This window comes from Cavia porcellus, unplaced genomic scaffold, assembly GCF_034190915.1.
Source record: "Cavia porcellus strain 051 isolate PalLab524CR breed Dunkin Hartley unplaced genomic scaffold, mCavPor4.1 scaffold_26, whole genome shotgun sequence".
NCBI lineage: Eukaryota > Metazoa > Chordata > Mammalia > Rodentia > Caviidae > Cavia > Cavia porcellus.
Window position 1 is genome coordinate 26551405 of NW_026947509.1, and position 22225 is coordinate 26573629.

The window sequence follows — 22225 nt, forward strand, 5'->3', positions numbered from 1 at the left end:
ATATCATAGCAAAAAGATATATATATATATATATATATATATATATACCCACATATTACTGATTTAATATGTATCAATATCATGTGATTGCTCAGTGAAGTTAAAATGTTTCATTGAGAATTTATTGTCAGTGAGCAAACTTGAATAGCTAAAAATCTATGATATGTAAGTTTCACCCTCTACCTAGGTGTGATCCAGAACATACATACTAAAGCCATTCTTCATTGTTGTAAAGAGCTAAACTCAAAAGTGACCTGCTTAGTATGTAAACTAGTGCAATCACATGGAAAAGACTATGAAGATTCCCCCCCCCAAATTAAAAATATATCTACCATATGATGCAGGTATCCCACTCTTGGGGATATATCAAAGAAAATGAAGCCAGTATTTAAAAGAGACCCTTGTGTACTCTTGTTTATTGAGGCACTATTCACAATAACCAAGATTCAGCATCATCCTAGAAACCTATCAACAGATAAGTGGGTAAAGAAATGTATATACATACACTGGAGTATTATTCAGACCTAAGAAAAATGAAATCTTGTCATTTTCAAAAAAATGGATGGAGCTGAAGGACATTATGTTACTTGAAATAAGCCAGATATGGAGACCCAAGTATTGCATGTGCTCTCTCCTATACGAAATTAATAAAGAAAAATAAGTACTAAAGTTGACCTGAAGGTAGATATGAGTTTAATAGGGACTAGAAAGTGTGAGAAAAGCATGAAGGTGAACGTTATGACCAAGGTGGTTGGACAAGACCAATTCAGGATTATGTATATATGGCAGTTTCAAATTAAGTGCTATTAATGTGCACAATAAAAACTGCTATGTCATCTGTTATAAAAACAAATAAAAAATCATTTAATTTATTTTTTCAGAACTATCTTAGTTTTGGGTAGTTGTTAATCCCAGAACTTTTTTTAGGGCATTTTTCATGTCTTTGTTTCGGAGACTATAGATAAAAGGATTTAAGAGTGGAGTTCCTGCGGAGTACACCAAAGTGACAATCTTCTGCATTCCTGCTGGATTTCCTGAGGATGGGCTCACGTACATAACCATAAGAGTTCCATAGAATAGGGACACCACAATTATGTGGGATCCACAGGTGGAGAAAGCTTTCATTCGGCCAGCACTAGAGGGAATGTGAAACACAGCTCTGAGTACTAACGTGTAGGATCCCAAGATGGAGAGGAAGGGCCCAAAGATGATCATGGAGTTGAAGGTGTAACAAATGAGCTCTGTGGAAGGAGCAGGGACACAGGAAAGTGCAAACAATGGTCCTGGGTCACACACAATGTGGTCGATGACGTTTGGTCCACAGAAGGGAAGTCGGGAGATGAGGACAATGGGCACTGGATAGCAAAGGAATCCACTCACCCAGCAAACACAGATAAGGCTCACACAGAGCTTCCGAGTCATGATGGAGTGGTAGTGTAGTGGGCGGCAGATGGCCAGGTACCGATCATAAGCCATGACTGACAAGAAGAAACACTCTGTAGTACCCAGTGAAAAAAAGAAATAGAATTGCAGGAAGCAGCCAGAGAAGGAGATGGTCTTAGTCTCAGACAGGATGTTGACCAGCATGTTTGGGACAGTGGAGGAAACATACCAGATCTCTAAAAAGGCAAAGTTTCCCAAGAGGATGTACATGGGTGTGTGGAGCTTCTTGTCCCATTTCACTGCACAGATTATAGCTCCATTCCCCAGCAGGGTCAGGAGATACAGAACCAGGATTAATGAGAAGAAGAAACTCTGAATCTTTCCTTGACCATGGAAACCCAGGAGGATAAACTTATTCACGAAATGCATTGTTTTGTTGTGGGATCCCAAAGCTGTTAGAAAAAGAAATAACCAAGAAATGAACAATATTGTACAAGTGAGTTCTGCTAACACATACTGGGAAATGGTCTATGTTTTTTTTTTTTTCCTTCTTTTGTGCTAAGAATCAAACTCCTGACCTCGTCTTTGCCAGGCAGGCACTGTATTGCTGAGCTATATACCGGGCTCTATTTTATGTATTTTTACATCATCCATTTCATTTTCCTAATGACCTTTAAGCAGGAAAAAGTTGTACTTCTTATTTTACAGATAAGAAAGCTGATGTTTCTCTTTTACAGATGGGAAGACAGATTTAAAAATTTTACTCAAATGTATGTGCAAAATCATTAACTACTAGGTAATCTGGTCTATTCAGGGTTTTGTTCAGAACAAATTCCATTTAATTTCAGGTGTCACTTTAATCCTGAGCAGAGTAATGTTTCATTTTTAGTTGTATAGTCATTGATCTTACATACAAATACAAACTTTGGGCCCATCTTTTCACTTTAAAGCAAACTTTGTGTGTAAATCAAAGGAAGGTAGTTGCTAAGTTACTTTTGTAGTCAGGGTTTCATATCTATATCTATCCAGTAAAAACTCTATCTATATATATTCAGTGAAAAGTAGACAAGAATGAATTTTTGAATCGAAGTCTTAACCTCTCTCACTGTTGCTAGTCTTAGAAAGGTAACGTAGAAGACCTAGCAACCTGTAGATCGCTTGCAAATTACCTATCTTCTTCTCTTTTGATTGTACTTTTCCAGGTAGCATCTGGATTCACTAAAAAAATCAGGCCATTCTTCTTTTAAGTAGTTCTAGTTCCATTAAAAGGTTTCTTTATTTTGAGAAAAAAAATTCTTCTTTATTCCTTCTACAGCATGAACCTGGCACTTCCAGGTCATTGCATAAATTTCAATCTTGTTGAAACTGCACAAAGTAAATCTAATTCCTCTGGTATGATGGTGGTGGTGGGTCTTAAATAACAGAAGGTCAGTGTCATGCCTCCTGTATGATTCTTTTTTGTAATCCACAGTTTTTGGTGGCTTGTTCCACCTTCTGTGGGTGCTCCAAGCTTTATTCCACATTATGGCTTAGTTCTTGAGGCAACTTGTAGCTAGCTAAGTCAATTTTTCTAGCGTATAGATCCATGTGTATTCATTTTGGCTAGCAATAAGCCTATAATTTCCTTTCATCATCTTGTTTTCATATAGATTAAATAATGAAAGGATCATCCTAGGATGTACAGAGACCAGATAGGGTTTTTAAAAAAATATTTAATGACTCAAGAGTTGAATCCAGACTAAAACCTTTTTATTTGGGTAATAACGTTTTAGAAGTAATAAGTCCAGTCTTATTTATATGTACTGCAGTTTCTTCCACAAAGCTCATGATTTTTAGCTAGTAAGCCATCATCAATATTTTATTTTTGTGTTTTGTTTTGTTTTGACACAGAGTCTTGCTACGTAGATCAGGCTGGGCTTGAATTCACTATGTAGCTCAAGCTAGCATAGACTTTACAGTGATCCTCCTTCCTCAGTTTCATGAGTTCTGGGGTTACAGGCATGCATCACAATACCTAGTCACCATCAATATTTTAAATTTAGCAATATGTTGACCATAGTATTTATGTATCTGTTAAAATACTTACAAAATTCCATCCTTATGCCATTCATACACTCTGCAGAGAGCAAGATGTCTGCTTAGTACTTATCAAACCTGGAACAAAATCAGAATGATAGATGTTTGACTAACAAGATAGGTTCAGGTATTTGTGATAACAATACTTTTAGAATAACAACATATTTCTCTAATAAATGTGACTTATGAAAATGTACATTTTCTCAGAGTAACTTAATTCATTGGATTGTAATTATGATTACTGTATATACCAAAATTTAACTATATTTAGATTTGTCAGAGCATTTGCAATCATTCTTGGTTTAGAATTGAAGTTAATGGGCTTGCAATAAAAAGATTAAATGCTATATTTAAATTGTAGTATTTTATTTAGGTATTTAACAAATGTTCATTCACTGTGTGTTACATTTCTAGCAGTGTGCTAAATATTGGAGCATATTAATAAAAATTTAAAGTAAATTTCCTCTCCTTTTCAACTTGTGCTTCATTGAAACAACCCAGTACACCACTACAGCTGCACAGAGGTGTGTACAGATAGCTTCTGGAGCTGTGTGTTTTGTAGCATGCAAATCTCTATGTTATGGGCCAAAAACTATTCTATTCTATCCTATTATTATTATTATTATTATTATTATTATTACTGTTGTTGTTGTTGTTCTATTCTATTATCATGTTATTAGGACTAACGTAAGTAAACCTATGTAGTGTAGGTAGCATGTTATATTTTGTTTGGCATAAAATGGATATTTTTGACTTCTCATGACAGGAATCATGAGTTAACTTATGCTACTCACATTTCAAGAAGTTTTTGACACTAAAATGACAAATACTATTCATGGTAGGTGACCTGGAACCTGACCTCATAAGCCTTGATTCCCTTGTTGGTAATTATTTGCCTTCTTAATGTCCAAGACCTTGTTGACATTATTTGTGCTAATGTGAAATTTTACTTATCTCTAGAATATAGAGCCAGAAAAAGTAAGTAAATTCCACAGATAATTTGAAATCCTATTGAATCTTTCTTATTGCCTTCATCCCCAAAACACATCTATTGGTGTCTCAATTGGTAAATTTAAATTCACTTCATTTGTGTTCCTCTTCACTTTAAAAGACAAACATATAAATATTCAACTAGACAGTAGAGGAGGACAAAGAACCTGGGAAATCCATTCTGTATAGCTGATAAGCAGGCCAGACCCTCTAACTCCAACCATTTGTGAAAATTTAAGCCACTTGCCCAAGGAAAAGCTCGTTATTGTAAAGGAAGAAGTTCTTTAGAATTTACATTTTTGAGGTGTAGGTAAATCTTAAGGAAATAGAGTCCACTATCTTACTTCTTCCTCAGTTTGTACTAGTGTTTTGTTACTTACCAACAACTCTGAAAAAATATTATCTTGCTATAATTGCTCCTTCTGAAAGATAATCTGTCAATCAGAATTTCACTAAACAATTTTGCAAAGTGGTACAAGATTCAGACAATACTCTGATGGGGATTTAGTCGCTCACCTCAGTGACCAACCATGAGAGTACATTTACCCTGAGTTGTACTGTAAGAACTCTGTGATACCTGAGTGAACCCTTGATGTGCATATACTGTATCATCTCAGGTCCACTTTAAAAATATGTTGAGAGATGAGCAGTGAAGAATCTAATGCTTGGTTCCTACAAAGAACATAGAAAAAAAGGAATAGATTTACAGGGAGACAGCATGTTCCTGGTGGTCTGACAGTGAGGTGCAGAACATCAGTACTGTTTGTTTTCAGGCTTTCTTACCTACCTGGTGGCATTTTTGGTTTTAAGATGCAGATGTGAGTAAAACTCCAACCATAAGAGTCACTGATTTACACAGCACAAAAGCTTAGTCACAGATGGAGAGTGTTGTTTGGGCCTTCAGAAACATGCATCCTCTGTTGCCCTGAACCAAATGAAATGTATTTTCAAATCAGTGATTATTAAGAGTTTACAAATCCCTCCTGAATAGGTTCTATAAGTCCCCAGTGTGTTTGTTTAAAGTTCCTACTTCCTCTTCTGTGCTTGAATCTCTACAAGCATTTAATTTTACCTGTATTTGTTTGTGTTTTCTCCAGTGGCTTGATGAGTCCTGATGTAAGGGTCAGGATACTTAGCTAAGAGAGGTCAGGAAAATTTTCCTTTTGGTGGAGATAGTCTCTAAGGAACTGATCTATCCAGGGGAACCAAACTGAGGCAGAGAAGAGAGAAAGAATATACGTGTATCTCTCTCTGTGTGTGTATGTATATGAACACAAGTGTGCATGTGTGGTCCCTTTAGATAATACACTTGTTTCATTCCTTTAAAAATGTATGTAATTAAGCATTTATCATATACCTAGTGTGTCAGACTGTGTCAAACACTGAGTACAGTATGTACCGATGATGGGAAAAAAAATAAACCTTGCCAGCTACACTGAAATTACAAGGTTTTTTTTTTGGTTTAAATAAAAAAATATGAAAGAGTACCTCAACATAATGAAGCCCATATGTAATAAACCAATGGCTGACACTACTGAATGCGGGAAAGATGAGAATTTTCTTTCTAATATCTGGAACTTGACAAGAAGGCCTCCTTTCACTACTCATTTATTTTTTGTTCTTTGTATTTTTGGTTTTTTGAGAGAAGTTCTCAATGTTTATTCCAGGCTGACCTCACATTTGCTATGTAGCCCAAGTGGAGTCCAGCATCTGATTCTCCTACTCCAGGATCTCCACTGCTCACCTCCTTTACTCCACATAATGCTGCAAGGCCTAGGGAGAGCAGTAAGGTAAGAGAAAGAAATAAATGACATGTGAATAAGAAAAGAGAAAGTCAAATTGTCACTATCTGCTGATGATGTGGCCTCATATTTGGAAAAAATCAAGGACTCAAATAAAATCTATTGGAGAGTCTGCCTCAGAAGACTGTGGCAGGAGGATTGCTACGAGTTTGAGGCCAACCTGGTCTACAAAATGTATTCAATGCCAGCCTAGACTACATAGCAAGACCTTGTCTCAAAAAACCAAAATCAACCAATCAAACAAAAAATAAAAGAACAAAATCGATCCACTCAAACCCCCAATATCTATAGGGGCTGATATATGAATTCAGGAAACTTAACAGAATATAAAATAAACATACAACAATTAGTAGCATTGATATATACCAATCATAAATTATCTGAAATGGAAACAAGAAAAGCATTTCCACTTTAAAGAAAATGAGACACTATGGTAGTCATTGCTTATTTTTTATCATTTTGTTTTAAGTCTAATAATGCTTTTCTTCTTTTTTCGATTGGTTATAGTCTGTTTTCTAGTATTTTTCATTTTTTATTTTAAGGAGATTAAGACAAAAGAGGACATAACAAAGTAGATCAGATCAGAACAATGCAAGCAACACAGCATTTTACCACAAGACAACCCATAATTAACAGTAACTACCATAATATCTTTCTTTGAAATAGTTGAGCGTAACTTCATATGATAGTATCAAACATAATTAAATAGTATAAAACCATTCAAGAGAATGAAAGCATGAAGGGTTATCAGAATCAAATAATAGAGAATGAAAAACGGCTACTATATTACCTAATTTTCCATAGAAAATGTGTTTATATTATCACACATAATAATATCCAGTAAGAAATAACATGATAGAACCAAAAGAAATAGAAGAACAAAAGCAGAGTAGGACTTCAGAGTAAGATGATATTAAATCAGCACTGGCTATTACAAGGTCTTCTTTTATTTTTTTTTATTTAAAGAGAAAAAAAACAAAGCAGTAAAAGGGTACAAGTAATACAGAATTTCAAGAAAAAAAAACAGTAAGAAATCACTAGTTAATAGATTACATATTGTCATCTTAGAAACAGTTGTCCAAATTACAAAATTAAAGGATACAAAGTGGACATTCACACAGTGAGCTTGCAGACAGTTCTGTTCAATGATCCAACAAAAACTCAGTAATATGGTTTTCTATCCTACACACTTAAATATACATGCAGTTACATCCTTTAGATCACTTTCTTTTCCTCTCTTTTTTACAATAACAATTACACTTTTTGGGTTTTATTACTTCCACAGTTCTTATAACTTTTTTTTTGAAGAGAAAAAAAAAGAACCAAATGTGACAAAGCAAAACAGAGTCAGTTAGAACAAAAGGATGGACACAGTACATGATGCAAAAATAGAATACCAGGTGATCAACAATAGTTACCATTATGCCTCTCGCTAGCTTAAAAAGAGTTGTCTATATTGTCAGGTATAATATAATTGAACAAAACAGTACAGAACAAGACCAATAAAAACTACTTTGGAGACCTTATAGGACTTCAAAAGAAGATAGTAGTCAAACCATAATGGGCATATAGTAAATCCTATTGCCTTCAAAGTGGTTGCCTATACCCTCAAATTTGATACTATAAACCAAAACAGACTATAGTAAAATTGGTCAGAACAAGATGGGGAGAGCAATACAAGGGCTCAAATCAGGTTAACAGGAAAACAAAAAAGTTACTGTAATATATCCTGCTATTTTTAATCTAGTTTTCTTTTTTTAAAATTTTATTTAAGAGGAAAAAGAGAAAAACACAAAGCAAAACAAAGTGGTGTAAGGGTACACATAATACAGAACTACAAAAAAAAACATAACAGTAAAAAATCACCTGTTAATAGATTACATATTATCATCTTGGAAATAGTTGCTCAAATCACAGTATCAAAGAATACAAAGTGGGCATTCCAACAGGGAGACTGCAAACAGCTGTGTTCAATGATCCAAAAACATTAATATAGTCAGCTATTTAACACCCCTAAACACACTTGCTGTTATATCCGTTAGAGCTCTTTTTTCCCCTCTTTTTTTACAACAAAATTTACACATTTTGGATTTTATTACTCCTTAGTTCTTATTACTTTTGGGGGGGGGGAGAGAATACAGTCAAATATGGCAAAACAGAGCTGTCAGTCAAAACCAAGGATAGACATAGCACATGGTGTAGAACAGAGTACAAGGTTATCAACAATGGTTATCAACATTGTCTCTTGTTTCCTTAAAAAGAATTGTCTATCTCATTAGATATTATAAAGTTGGACAAAACAGTAGCGAACAAGACCAATAAAACTTAGGCATTGTAAACATTACAGGACTTCCAAAGGAGACAATAGTCAAACCAGAATGGGCATCTTAGTGAATCTTATTGCCTTCAAAGTAGTTGCCTATACCCTCAAACTTGATACTATCATACAGAATGGAACAGAGTCTAATCAGTCAAAACAAGATCGTGGGAGTATTACAGGACTTCAAAACAAGTTAATAGGAAATCAAAAAGAGTTACTATTATATATCCTAATTTTTAAAATTTTTCCCCTTAATTAAAACAAACATAAGAAATAACTAAATAATTTTTTTAAAGAATAAGGGGGAGATTGAGATAAAACAGGACATAACAATATAACAATAGAGGTCAAAGCATGATTGTTTCAGCAACCTAGTACTTCACCACCAAATAACCCGACTTAATAGTAGTTACCATAGTGTCTGTCTTTTTCCTTGAAATATTTGGATAAAACTTCATATACTATAGCTTCAAATATTTCCATATCAAGAAGCCCAGAATAAAGCCTTTCTAATTAATGAGTGAAAGCTTTATAAGGCTTCAAGGCCACATAATGGGGAATCATGATTACCACATATTTTTATATATTTGAATCATTACTTACATTAGGGAAACTATTCGGTATTCACACATGCGAGACTGATTTATTTCACTTATGAGTATGGTCTCAAGCTACGCCCATTTATTGATAAATAGCTCAATGTGATCCTTCTTTATAGCTGAATAATACTCCATTGCATAGAAATACCACAACTTTTTTATCCACTCCTCAGTTGATGGACACTTGGGTTGTTTCCAAGATCTGGCGATTACAAATTGTGCTGCTATAAACATAGGTGCACATAAATCACTGTGGTATGATGCTTTCAGTTCTTCTGGGAATATGCCTAGAAATGGAATAGCTGGAATAAATGGGATTTCAAATCCCAACTTTTTGAGAAACCTCCAGACAGACTTCCACAAAGGCTGTACCAGTCTACACTCCCACCAACAGTGCAGGAGAGTTCCTTTTTCCCCACAGCCTCTCCAGCATTTGTTGTTGTTGGTTTTCTTGATCCTGGCCATTCTTTCAGGAGTGAGATGGTATCTCAGTGTGGTTTTAATTTGCATTTCTCTAATGACCAATGATGATGAGCATTTTTTCATGTATTTATTTGCCATTTGCATTTCTTCATCTGAGAATTGCGTATTCATCTCAGATGCCCATTTTTGGATTGGATCTTTGCATTTTGGAGGTCTGAGTTTTTTTAATTCTTTATATGTTTTAGACAAGAGTCCCTTGTCTGAGAGAGAGTTCACTAAAATCTTTTCCCAGTTTGATGGTTTTCTTTTCACTATGCTGGAGATTTCTTTTGACATGCAGAAACTTTTTAATAAGAAGTGGTCCCAGTTATTGATTCTGGGAAGTATTTCCTGTGCGGTTTGAGTCCTGTTCATGAATTCTTTACCTACTCCTATGTCTCCAAGGTTTCTACCCAATTTGTCTTCCAATAGATTTAGTGTTTCTGTTTTAATATTCAGATCTTTGACCCATTTAGATTTTAATTTAGTACATGGTGATAGACATGGGTCTAGCTTTAGTTTTCGGCAAATGGAGAGCCAGTTTTTCCAGCACCATTTATTAAAGAGACTGTCGTTCTTCTAGTGAACATGTTTGGCCCCTTTATCAAAGATAAGGTGGTTGAGTGTGTTTGTAGTTGTGGTTGCATCTTCAAATCTATTCCACTGATCTTTGGCTCTGTTTTGATTCCAGTACCATGTTGATTTCACTATAGATGCTTTGTAGTATAACTTCAAGTCAGGGATTGTGATGCCTCCTGCTTTGTCTTTGCTGCTTAGAATTGCCTTTGCGATTCTAGGTCTCTTCTGGTTCCAGATGAAATTTAGGAGTGATTTCTCTAGATCTATAAGGTATGTTGATGGTATTTCTATTGAGATTGCATTGAATCTGTATGACAGTTTTGGGAGAATGGCCATCGTCACAATGTTTGTTCTTCCTATCCATGAGCAAGGGATATCTTTCCATTTTCTGAGATCATCCTCAATTTCCTTTTTCAGTGTATTATAATTTTCACTGTAGAAGTCTTTCACTTCTTTCATAAGAGTAATTCCTAAATATTTCATTTTTTTGGTTGCTAATGTGAATAGTCCAGTTTCTCTTATTTCCCTCTCTGTGATTTTGCTGTTCGTGTATAGGAATGCTATTGATTTCTGAGTATTGATTTTGTATCCAGCCAAATTACTGAATTTATTTATTGTATCTAAGAGTCTTTCAATGGAGTTTAGGGGGTCTTCTATGTAGAGTATCATGTCATCTGCAAACAATGATAATTTAACTTCTTCTTTTCCTATCTTTACCCCTTTTATTTCTCTTTCTTGCCTAATTGCTCTGGCTAGTACTTCCAGTACTATATTAAATAGGAGTGGTGATAAAGGACATCCTTGTCTTGTGCCTGATTTTAAAGTAAAGGCTTTCAATTTTTGGCCATTTAGTATGATGCTGGCTGTTGGTTTGTCATAAATGGCCTTTATTATATTGAGGTAAAGACCATTTATTCCAATTTTCTGTAAAGTTCTTATCATGAATAAGTGTTGGACCTTATCGAAGGCTTTTTCTGCATCTATAGAAATGATCATGTGATTCTTATTTTTGGCTTTATTGATATTGTGGATTACATTTATTGATTTGCGTATGTTGAACCATCCTTGCATTCCTGGGATGAATCCCACTTGGTCATGGTGTATAATCTTCTTGATGATTTGCTGGATCCTATTTGCCAATATTTTATTGAGGATTTTTGCATCTGTGTTCATGAGGGAGATCAGTCTATAGTTCTCTTTTTTAGTTGGGTCTTTCTCAGGTTTTGGTACTAGAGTAATATTTGCTTCCAGGAATGACTTAGGAAGGATTGCTTCCTTTTCACTTTCATTGAATAGTTTGAGGAGTGTCGGCATTAGGTCTTCTTTGTATTTCTTGTAGAATTCTGCAGTGAATCCATCTGGGCCTGGGCTTTTCTTGGTGGGTAAGGACTTAATTACATTTTCAATTTCATTAACAGAGATTGGGTTATTCAACAGTTTTACATCCTCTTGATCTAACTTTGGTACTTCATATGCTTCTAAGAATCTGTCTATTTCTTCTGTGTTATCAAACTTTTGAGAGTAGAGGTTTTCGAAATAGGTGTTGATGATCTTCTGTATTTCTATTGGGTCTGTAGTAATTTCTCCTTTTTCATTTCTTATTGCATGAATTTGAGCTTTTTCTTCCCTTTTTTTAATAAGGTTGGCTAGGGGCTTATCGATTTTATTTATTCTTTCAAAGAACCAACTGTTTGATTCGTTGATTCTTTGGATTGTTTTCTTAGTCTCTATTGCATTGATTTCTGCTCTGATTTTTATAATTTCCTCTCTTCTTTTGGCTTTGGGCTTGACTTGCTCTTCTTTTTCTAGCTGTTTGAGGTGTAGCATCAAGTTATTTATTTGTATTCGTTCTGTTTTCCTGATGTGGGAACTCAGTGCAATAAATTTTCCTCTCAGGACGGCTTTCATTGCATCCCACAGATTCTGGTAAGTTGTATCTGCATTTTCATTTTCGTGTAGGTATTGTTTAATTTCTTCTTTAATTTCTTCTGTGACCCACTGATTACTCAAGAGTGTGTTATTCAGTTTCCATGTGTTTGCGGGATTTTTGCAGTATCTTTTATCATTAATTTCTAATTTCAGAGCGCTATGATCCGATAACATGCAAGGGATTATTTCAACTCTTTTGCATTTATTTAAATATGTTCTGTGAGCTAATATAGGGTCTATTTTAGAAAATGATCCATGTACTGCTGAGAAGAATGTGTATTCTGATGTTGTTGGGTGGAACATTCTGTATATGTCTATCAAACCCATTTGTTCACAGGTGTGAACTGTTCTGTTATTTCTTTGTTCATTTTCTGTCTGGTTGATCTGTCCCTTGGTGTCAATGGCGTATTAAGGTCTCCTGTTACAATTGTTACTGATAATTTGAGTTTTCATTTCTGTTAATAATTGTTTTATATAACTGGGTGCTCTGGAGTTTGGTGCGTATATATTTAAGATAGTTATCTCTTCCTCTTGGTGTTTTCCCCTTACGAGTATGTAGTGACCTTCTTTGTCCTTTATGGTCATTGTTGGTTTAAAGTTCACGTTGTCTGCAAACAGAATGGCTACTCCTGCCTTTTTTTGGATTCCTGCTGCAAGAAGAATTGTTTTCCATCTTTTGACTTTCAGTCTGTGAGTATCCTTCTGGGTTAGATGGGTTTCCTGTAAACAGCATATGGTTGGATTTTGTTTCTTGATCCATTCTGCTAGTCTTTTTCTTTTGATTGGTGCATTGAGACCATTTACATTAATGGTTATTACTGTTAAATGCTGGTTAATTGTAGTAATGTTATCTCTCTACTGTTGCATTTTTATCTTTCTGTTCTGTTTAATTATTTGCTTTGCTTATTGGTTTTTTCCTTTGTGTATCTAAACTGTCTTTCAATAATTTTTTGCAGGGTTAGTTTGGTGCTCATGAAGTTCTTCAGCTGTTCTTTGTCATGAAAGTATCGTATTTCACCATCTATTTTGAATGATAGTTTTGCAGGATATATCAGTCTAGGTTGGAAACCATTTTGCTTTAGAATCTGGAATACTTCACTCCATGCTCTTCTTGACTTTATTGTTTGTGCTGAGAAGTCTGCTGTGATTCTGATAGGTTTTCCTTTATAAGTGATCTATCTTTTCTCTCTGACAGCTTTTAATAATCTATTCTTGTGTTGTATTTCTGGGATGGTGATTATTATATGTCTGTGTGTAGTTTTATTTTGGTTATGACTATTTGGAGTTCTATATGCTTCACTGATCCTGATGTCAGTTTCTGATCTCATGCTTGGGAAATTTTCAGCTATTACTTCTCTAAATATCCCCCTGACATCCTTTATGTTGTCTCCCTCTCTTTCATTAATCGCTATCGTTCTTATGTTATTCTTCTTTGCATCGTCTTGCAGTTGTTGAATTGATGTTCCCTGATTCCTTGTTATTTTCAAAAGATCTTTCCTTTCCTGTTCACTGACTGCAATCCTGTCTTCAAGGTCTGAAATTCTATCTTCACTTTCATTAAGGCAGTTTTTACAACTTTCAGTGGAGTTTTTTATTTCCTGTATATCTCTCTGCATCTGCATTATGTATTCTGTTAGTTTCTTATATTGCTTGTCTAGGGATTCTATCTTTTTGTTTAGTTCCTCCAATTTTTTATCTGTGTTTTCTTTAGATATATTTAGAATCTCTTTCATTTCTTTTATCATTTCTTCTTTTATCTGGGAAATTATTTCGAGTTTGAATTCCTTTAAAGCTTCCTGGAGTTGCTTGTCAACTTCAGTAGCTATTGTGTCTGATATATGAGGTGGATGGGATATATTTTCTTCTAAATACATTCCTCCTAGGGTTTCCTGAGGTGGGCTGGAGGTTTGAGGTTGTAATTTGGTCTTTCGTTTAGTCATTTTCCTATATTTCTGTGTTTCAAGTGTTATTTGAAAGCTTCCTCAGGATCTGTTGAAAATCCCCTTTTATGTTTGCAGCTACTGAGACTCTGGCACCACGCTACCCCAAGCCATTGGGCCTGAAGAACCAGTGGCCCTCCTCTGCCTGCTCAGAACTCCACAGTTCCAGACAAGCTGGGCCTCAGGGACACTGTGCACCCACCTGCCCCTTGGAAGCATCACAGTTCTTCAATTGCAGCCAGGTTAGGGTACTCACCACAGGCCGTGGTGCCTCAGGAACCTGTGATCCCTCCCTGCTTGCAGAGATATCCACAGTCCTCCAGACACAGGGAGAGGCCGATGCAGGCACCCCAGAACCGCCCAGCTCTTCCCCTGTACACTGATGGCTAGGCCTGGCAACAAAACAGGCTGGGCTCCGGGGATAGTGTGGCCACCCACCCGTCGGGAGCTCAGCGGTTCTCCAAGTGCAACCAGGATGGGGAGGCAGATGTAGAGGCCTCAAGCCCACCTCTCCCCTTCACTACACCTGGAAGCCTGGAGGGACCCAAACAGTCTGGGCCGAGATATCTACAGTCCTCCAGACACACAGAGAGGCCGATGCAGGCACCCCAGATCCACCCAGCTCCTCCTCTGCACACCGATGGCCAGGCGCAGCAGCAAAACAGGCTGGGCTCGGGTGATAGTGTGGGCCCACCCACCCGTTGGGAGCTCAGCAGTTCTCCAAGTGCAACCGGGATGGGGAGGCAGATGTAGAGGCCTCAAACCCACCTCTCCCCTTCACTGCACCTGGAAGCCTGGAGGGACTCCAACAGTCTGGCCCGAGATATCCACAGTCCTCCAGACACACAGAGAGGCCGATGAAGGCACCCCAAATCTTCCCAGCTCCTCCTCTGCACACCGATGGCCAGGTGCGGCAGCAAAACAGGCTGGGCTCGGGTGATAGTCTAGTTTTCCCTTAATTAAAAAAATAAGAAAAAAATCAATTATTTTTTTTAAAAAAAGGGAAAAAAGGGGGAGATTGAGATAAAAGAGGACATAGCAACAGAACAACACAGGTCAGAATCGAACAATTTAAACATCATTGTGTTTCACCACCAGATAACCTGACATAATAGTAGTCACCATAGGGTCTCTTTCCTTGAATTATTTGAGTATAACTTCGTATACTATAGCATCAAACATATCAAGACAGTGTGAAGCCATTCAAGAGAATGAAAGTATTACAGGGTATTTAGAACCAGCTAACAGAAAATGAACAATGGTTTCTATATTATCTCTTTGCCTATAAAAAATTCTGTTTATTCTATCACATATAGTAAAATATAATAAGATACAATATGTTAAAACCAGTGGAAACAGACGAACAACAGCTTGATGGGACTTCAAAGTAAAATGATGTTAAATCAGCACTAGCTATTATGATGTCTTGTTTTCTTCAAAATAGCTTTATTCATAGTATCATAGACAAAATTGAACAACCCAAATTAAAACCATTCCAATTAATGAGTGAAAACATTATATGCCTTCAAACCAATATGATTGGGAATCATGATTACCACATACTTTTATGTATTCTTATCATTTTTTACACTAGGTAAACTATTGGGTGAGTTTGATTTATTTCACTTATGAGTATGGTCTCAAGTTGCATCCATTTAATTATAAATATATCAGTGTGATCATTCTTTATAGCTGAGTAGTACTCCATTGTATAAAAATACCACAACTTTTTAATCTTTTCCTCATTTGACACTTAGGTTGTTTCCAGGATCTGGCTATTACAAATTGTGCTGCTATAAACATGGGTGCAGATGTATCATTGTGGTATAATGTTTTCAGTTCTTCTGGGAATATGCCTAGAAGTGAATAGGGTCAAATGGGACTTCCAATCCCAGCTTTTTGAGGAGTCTCCAGACTGAACTCCACAGTGGTTACACCAGCCTACACTCCCACCAACAGTGCAGGAGTGTTCCTTTTCCCCCACAGCCTCTCTAGCACTTGTTGTTGGTGGTTTTCTTGATCCTGGCCATTCTTTCAGGAGTGAGATGGAATCTCAATTTGTTTTAATTTGCAATTGTCTGATGACCAGTGACGATGAACATGTTTTCATGTATTTATTTGCCATTTGTATTTCTTCACCTGAGAACTGGATATTCATCTCAGATGCCCATTTTTGGATTGGTTCTTTGATTTTTGGGGTCTGATTTTTAAAAATTTCTTTATATGCTTTAGACAGAAGTCATTTGTCTGAAGGACAGTTCACTAAGATTTTTTTTTACCAGTTTGTGGATTTTCTTTTCACTATGCTGGATATTTCTTTTCACATGCAGAAACTTTCTAAGAAGACATGATCCCAGCTATTGATTCTGGGAAGTATTTCCCATGCAGTTTGATTCTACCCCTTTGTCTTCAAGATTTTTACCTAATTTGTCTTCCAATAAATTTAGTGTTTCTGTTTTAATATTCAGATCTTTGATCCATTTAGATTTTAGTTAGGATATGGTGATAGACATGGGTCTAATTTTAGTTTTCAGTATGTGGAGAGCCAGTTTTTTCCAGCACCATTTATTAAGTACACGGTCACTCTTCCAGTGAATGTATTTGGTCACTTTATCAAAGATAATGTGGTTTAGTGTGCTGGTAATTGATGCTGTATCTTTTAATCTATTCCATTGATCTTCAGATCTGTTTTTATTCCAGTGCCATATTGATTTTATTACAGTTGCTTTGTAGTATAACTTCAAGTCAGGGATTGTGATGCCTCCTGCTTTGCCTTTGCTGCTTAGAAATTCCTTTGCTATTCTAGCTCTCTTCTGGTTCCAGATGAATTTTAGGAGTGATTTCTTGAGATCTATGGGGTATGGTAATGGTATTTTCATTGGGATTGCATTGAATCTGTGTAACAGTTTTGGCAGAATGTCCAATTTTACAATATTTATTCTTCCAATCCATGAATAAGGGATGTCTTTCCATTTTCTGAGATCCTCTTCAATTTCTTTTTTTCAGGGTATTATAATTTTCCTGAATAGTTCTTTTACCTATTTGTGAGATTAATTCCTGAGTATTTTATTTTTTTGGATGGTAGTGTGAAGGGTGTGGCTTCTTTTATTTCTCTCTCAGTGATTTTCTTGTTAGTGTATAGAAATGCTATTGATTTTTGAGTATTGATTTTTGTATCCAGCTACATTGCTGTATTTATTTATTATATCTAGGAGTCTTTCAATGGAGTTTTGGGAGTCTTCTATGTAGAGTATCATGTCATCCACAAATAATGATAATTTAGCTTCCTGTTTTCCTATCTTTTACTCCTTTTATTTCCCTTTCTTGTCTAATTGCTCTGGCTAGTATTTTCCAGTACTATATTGAATAGGAGTGGTGATAAGGGACATCCTTGTCTTGTGCCTGGTTTGAAAGAAAAGGCCTTCAGTCTTTGGCCATTTAATATGATGTTGGCTGTTGGTTTGTCATAGATGGCCTTTATCATATTGAGGTAAAGACCATCTATTCCAATTTTCTTCAGGGTTCTTATCATGAATGAATGTTGGACCTTATCGAAGGCTTTTTCTGCATCTATAGAAATGATTATGTGATTCTTACTTTTGGCTTTATTGATATGATGGATTACATTTATTGATTTACATATGTTGGACCATCCTTGCATGCCTGGGATGAATACCATTTGGTCATGGTGCATAATCTTCTTGATGATTTGCTGCATTCTATTTGCCAATATTTTACTGAGGATTTTTGCATCTGTGTTCATTAGGGAAATTGGTCTATAGTTCTCTTTTTAGTTTGGTCTTTCTCAGTTTTTGGTACTAGAGTAATATTTGCTTCTAGGAATGACTTAGGAAGAATTGCTTCCCTTTCGATTTCATTGAAGAGTTTGAGGAGTGTCGGCAATAAGTCTTTTTTGTATTTCTTGAGGAACTCCGCAGTGAGTCCGTCTGGGCCTCTTCTTTGTAGTTAGGGACTTAATTACATTTTCAATTTGATTGATAGAAATTGGGTTATTCAGCAGATTTACATCTTCTTGACCCAGCTTTGGTACTTCATATATTTCTAAGAATCTGTCCATTTCTTCTGTGTTATCAAACCTTTGAGAGTAGAGATTTTTGAAATAGGTGTTGATGATCTTCTGTATTTCTACAGAGTTTGTAGTGATTTCGTTTTTCATTCCTTGTTGCATGAATTTGAGCTTTTTGTTTCTTTTTTTTAATAAGGTTGGCTAGGGGCTTATCAATTTTATTTATCCTTTCAAAGAACCAACTCTTTGATTCATTGATTCTTTGAATTGTTTTCTTAGTCTCTATTATATTAATTTCTGCTCTGATTTTTATAATTTCCTCTCTTCTTTTGGCTTTGGGCTAGACTTGCTCTTCTTTTTCTATATGTTTGAGGTATAGCATCAGGTTGTTTATTTGTATTTGTTCTGTTTTCCTGATATGGGAATTCAGTGCAATAAATTTTCTTCTGAGGACTGCTTTCATTGCATCCCACAGATTCCCGGAAGTTGTATTTGTCTTTTTGTTTGCTTGTAGGTATTGTTTAATTTCTTCTTTAATTTCCTCTGTGACCCACTGATTGATCAAGAGTGTATTATTCAATTTCCATGTGTTTGTGGGGTTTTTGCAGTTTCTTTTATCATTAATATCTAGTATTGTGGCACTAAGATCTGTTAACATACATGGGATAATTTCAATTCTTTTGCATTTATTTAAACATGTTCTGTGAGCTAGTATATGGTCTGTTTTAGAGACTGTCCCCATGTGCTGCTGAAAAGAATATATATTCTGATGCTGTTGGATGGAACACTCTGTATATGTTTATCAAGTACATTTGTACACACGTGTGATTCAGTTCTGTTTTTTCTTTGCTGATTTTCTGTCTGGTTTATCTGTCCCTTGTTGTCAATGGTGTATTAAGGTCTACTGTTATAATTGTGTTATTGGTAATTTGATTTTTCATTTCTATTCATACTTTCTTTGTATAACTGAGTGCTCTGGAATTTGGTGCATATATATTTAAGGTTTCTATCTCTTCCTCTTGAAGTTTTCCCCTAACCAATATGTAGTGACCTTCCTTATTTCCTAGGATTATTCTTGGTTTGAAGTTCACATTACCTGCAAACACAATAGCTACTCCCCCCCCCTTTTTTTTGATTCCTGTTTTCCATCCTTTGGGTTCCAGTCTGTGGGTTTCCTTTTGAGTTAGATAGGTTTCTTGCAGAAAGCATATGGTTGGATGTTGTTTCTTGATCCATTCTGCCAGCCTGTTTCATTTAATTGGTGAATTGAGACCATTTACATTAATGGTTATAACTGTTATATATTGGTTAATTGTTAACACGTTATCTTTCTGCTGTTGCATCTTTATCTTTCTGTTCTGTTTAATTGTCTACCTTGCTTAGTGTTTTTTTCCTTTGTGTATCTAGACTGTCTTTCAGTATTCTTTGAAGGGTTGGCCTGGTGTTCACGAGGTTTTATAGCTGTTCTTTGCCATGGAAGTATCTTATTTCTCCATCAACTTTGAAGGACACTTTTGCAGAGTACATCAGTCTATGATGAAATCATTTTCCTTTTGGATCTCACATACTTCACTCCATGCTTTTCTTGACTTCATTGTGTGTGTTGAAAAGTCTGCTGTGATTCTGATAGGTTTTCCTTTATAGGTGATCTGTCTTTTTTCTCTCTGACAGTGTTTAATATTTTGTTCTTATGTTGGATTTCTGGGATGGTGATTATTATATGTCTGGGTGTAGTTTTATTTTAATTATGGCTATTTGGAGTTCTATATGCTTCCTTGATCCTAATGTCAGTTTCCATTCTCATGTTTGGGAAATTTTCAGCTATTACTTTCGTAAATATCCTCTTGATACCATTTGTGTTGTCCTTTTCTTTTTCGCTTATCCTTATCAATCTTATGTTGTTTTTCTTTGCATCATGTTGCAGTTATTGAATTGTTATTTTCTGATTCCTTGTTATTTTTAAAAGATCTTTCCTTTTCTGTTCACTAGTCAATCTTGTTCTCAATGTCTGAAATTCTATCTTCACTTTCATCGAGTTGGTTTTGACAACTTTAGATGGAATTTTTGATTTTCTGTATATCTCTTTGAATCTGCTGCATGTATTCTGTTTGTTTCTTAAATTGTTCAGCCAGGGACTCTATCTTTTTGTTTTGTTCCTCTAATTTTTAACTATGTCTTCTTTAGATGTGTTCAGCATCTCTTTCATTACTTTATCATTTCTTCTTTTACCTGGGAAATAATTTCTAGTTTGAATTCCTTTAAAGATTCCTGGAGTTATTTAATTAAAGGGGAAAATATAGCAGGATATAATATAGTAACCCACTTTGACTTTCTATTTTCTCGATTTGAAGCCCTGTATTACTCTCACCATCTTGTTTTTGACTGAGGTTCCTCTATTCTGTTTTGCTGAATAGTATCAGGTTCGAAAGTTTAGGCATCAGCTGAGAAGATATTGAGATTCATTATAACGCCCATTCTCGTTGACTTCTATCTACTTTTGAAGACCTACAATATCTCCAATGTTTTGGTTTTGTCGGTTTTATCCTTTACGGTTTTGTTCAATAGTATTACAACTAATAATATAGGCAATTCTATTAGAAATAGCGGGAGGCATTAGGGTAACCATTGTTGATCACCTTGTATTATGTTTTTATATTATCTATTATATCCACCCTTTTGACTTGACCGATTCTGTTCTGTTATGTCACATTTGGTTTTACTCTCTTCCAAAAAAGCAATAAGAACAGTGGGAGCAATGAAACCCAAAATGTGTAATAGTCACTGTACAAAAGAGAGGAAAAGAAAATGCTCTAAACTATATAACTGCATGTATATTTAAATGTATAAGACAGAAAATGATATCACAGAGTTCTAATGGATCATTGAACAGAACTGTTTGCAGTATCATTGCTGGAATGTCCACTCTACAAACTTTAATTCTGTGACTTGAACAATTATTTCTAAGATGGCAATATGTAATCTATTAACTAGTGATTTCCTACTGTGCATTTTTTTCTTCTGTAAATCTGTATAACTTGTACCCTTCACTGTTTTTTTTTTCTTTTCTTTTCTCCTTAAATAAAAATTAAAAAAAAAAAAAAAAAAAGATTCCTGGAGTTGCTTCTTTATTTCAGTTGCTATTATTTCAGGTATTTCAGGTATATGGCATATATTTTCTTCTATGTACATGGCTCCTAGGCCTTCTTGGGATGGGCTGGAGATTTGAGATTGCATTTTGGTCTTTCATTTTGTCATTTTCCTGTAGTTCTGTGTTTCAAGTGTTGTTACAAGGCTTCCCCTGTGTGTACTGGAAACCATCTCCTATGCCCTGGGTTCCTGAGAGTGAATGGAGTTTGCTGAGCATGGTCCAGTCAGGCCCTCAGGCCCTCCCATGGCGCCTTCAGTGTTCCAGGTAGCTTGGCAGGCACCTAACCTATGTGCGTGATGGGCTAAAGCTCCCCCCAGGTAAAGACCAATGCCCTGGAACTCACTTTACCTGCTCTCGATTCCCCTGATTGAAGAAGGTCACTGGGCATAATGTATTTGGTCCACAAAACTTTCCAAGGCTAGTCTAGTGTGGCTGGTAGTTGGGCAGGTCCTTCAGCCCTGGGAGTGATGATCTTAATGTCTCCTGGGGCTTGGAATGGCTTGCAGGACTCACCCCAGCCAGCTGAGTTTCCTGGGTTGAAAGAAGGTCACTGGGCGTGGCCTGGGCAGGTCTGAAACCTTCGGGATGTAGCCTACTGTGGCTGGGATCTGGTTGGGTCCCTCAGCCATGGGAGCACTGATCTTAAAATCTCCTGGGGTTTGGGATGGCACGCAATACTCACCCCAGCCACCAGCTGAATTTCCCAGTTTGAAAGAAAGTTACTGGGCATGGCCTGGCAGGCCTGAAACCTGTGGAGTGCAGCCTAGTGTGGCTGGGCTCTGGGAGGGTCCTTCAGCCCTGGGAGCAATGCTCTTAAAGTCTCCCAGGAATCTGGATGGCCTGTTTTCTAGTATTTTATTTCAATGTGTATAAAGATGGACAGCTATTTTAAAGAGAACAAGAGACATTATGGTAACCATTGTTGATTTTCCTATTATCTGGCTTTGAAGGCCTTGTAATGCTTTCATTC

General features: G+C 36.1%; 1 protein-coding gene across 1 annotated transcript; it reads right to left on the minus strand.

The window, feature by feature from the left end:
• Positions 1-888: 888 nt before the first annotated feature.
• Positions 889-21884, minus strand: LOC134473154 (olfactory receptor 11H6-like). Its single transcript, XM_063236644.1, is given in 3 exon segments — positions 889-1846; positions 1848-1886; positions 21769-21884. Coding segments are annotated over 3 exon segments (1113 nt in total).
• Positions 21885-22225: the final 341 nt, after the last annotated feature.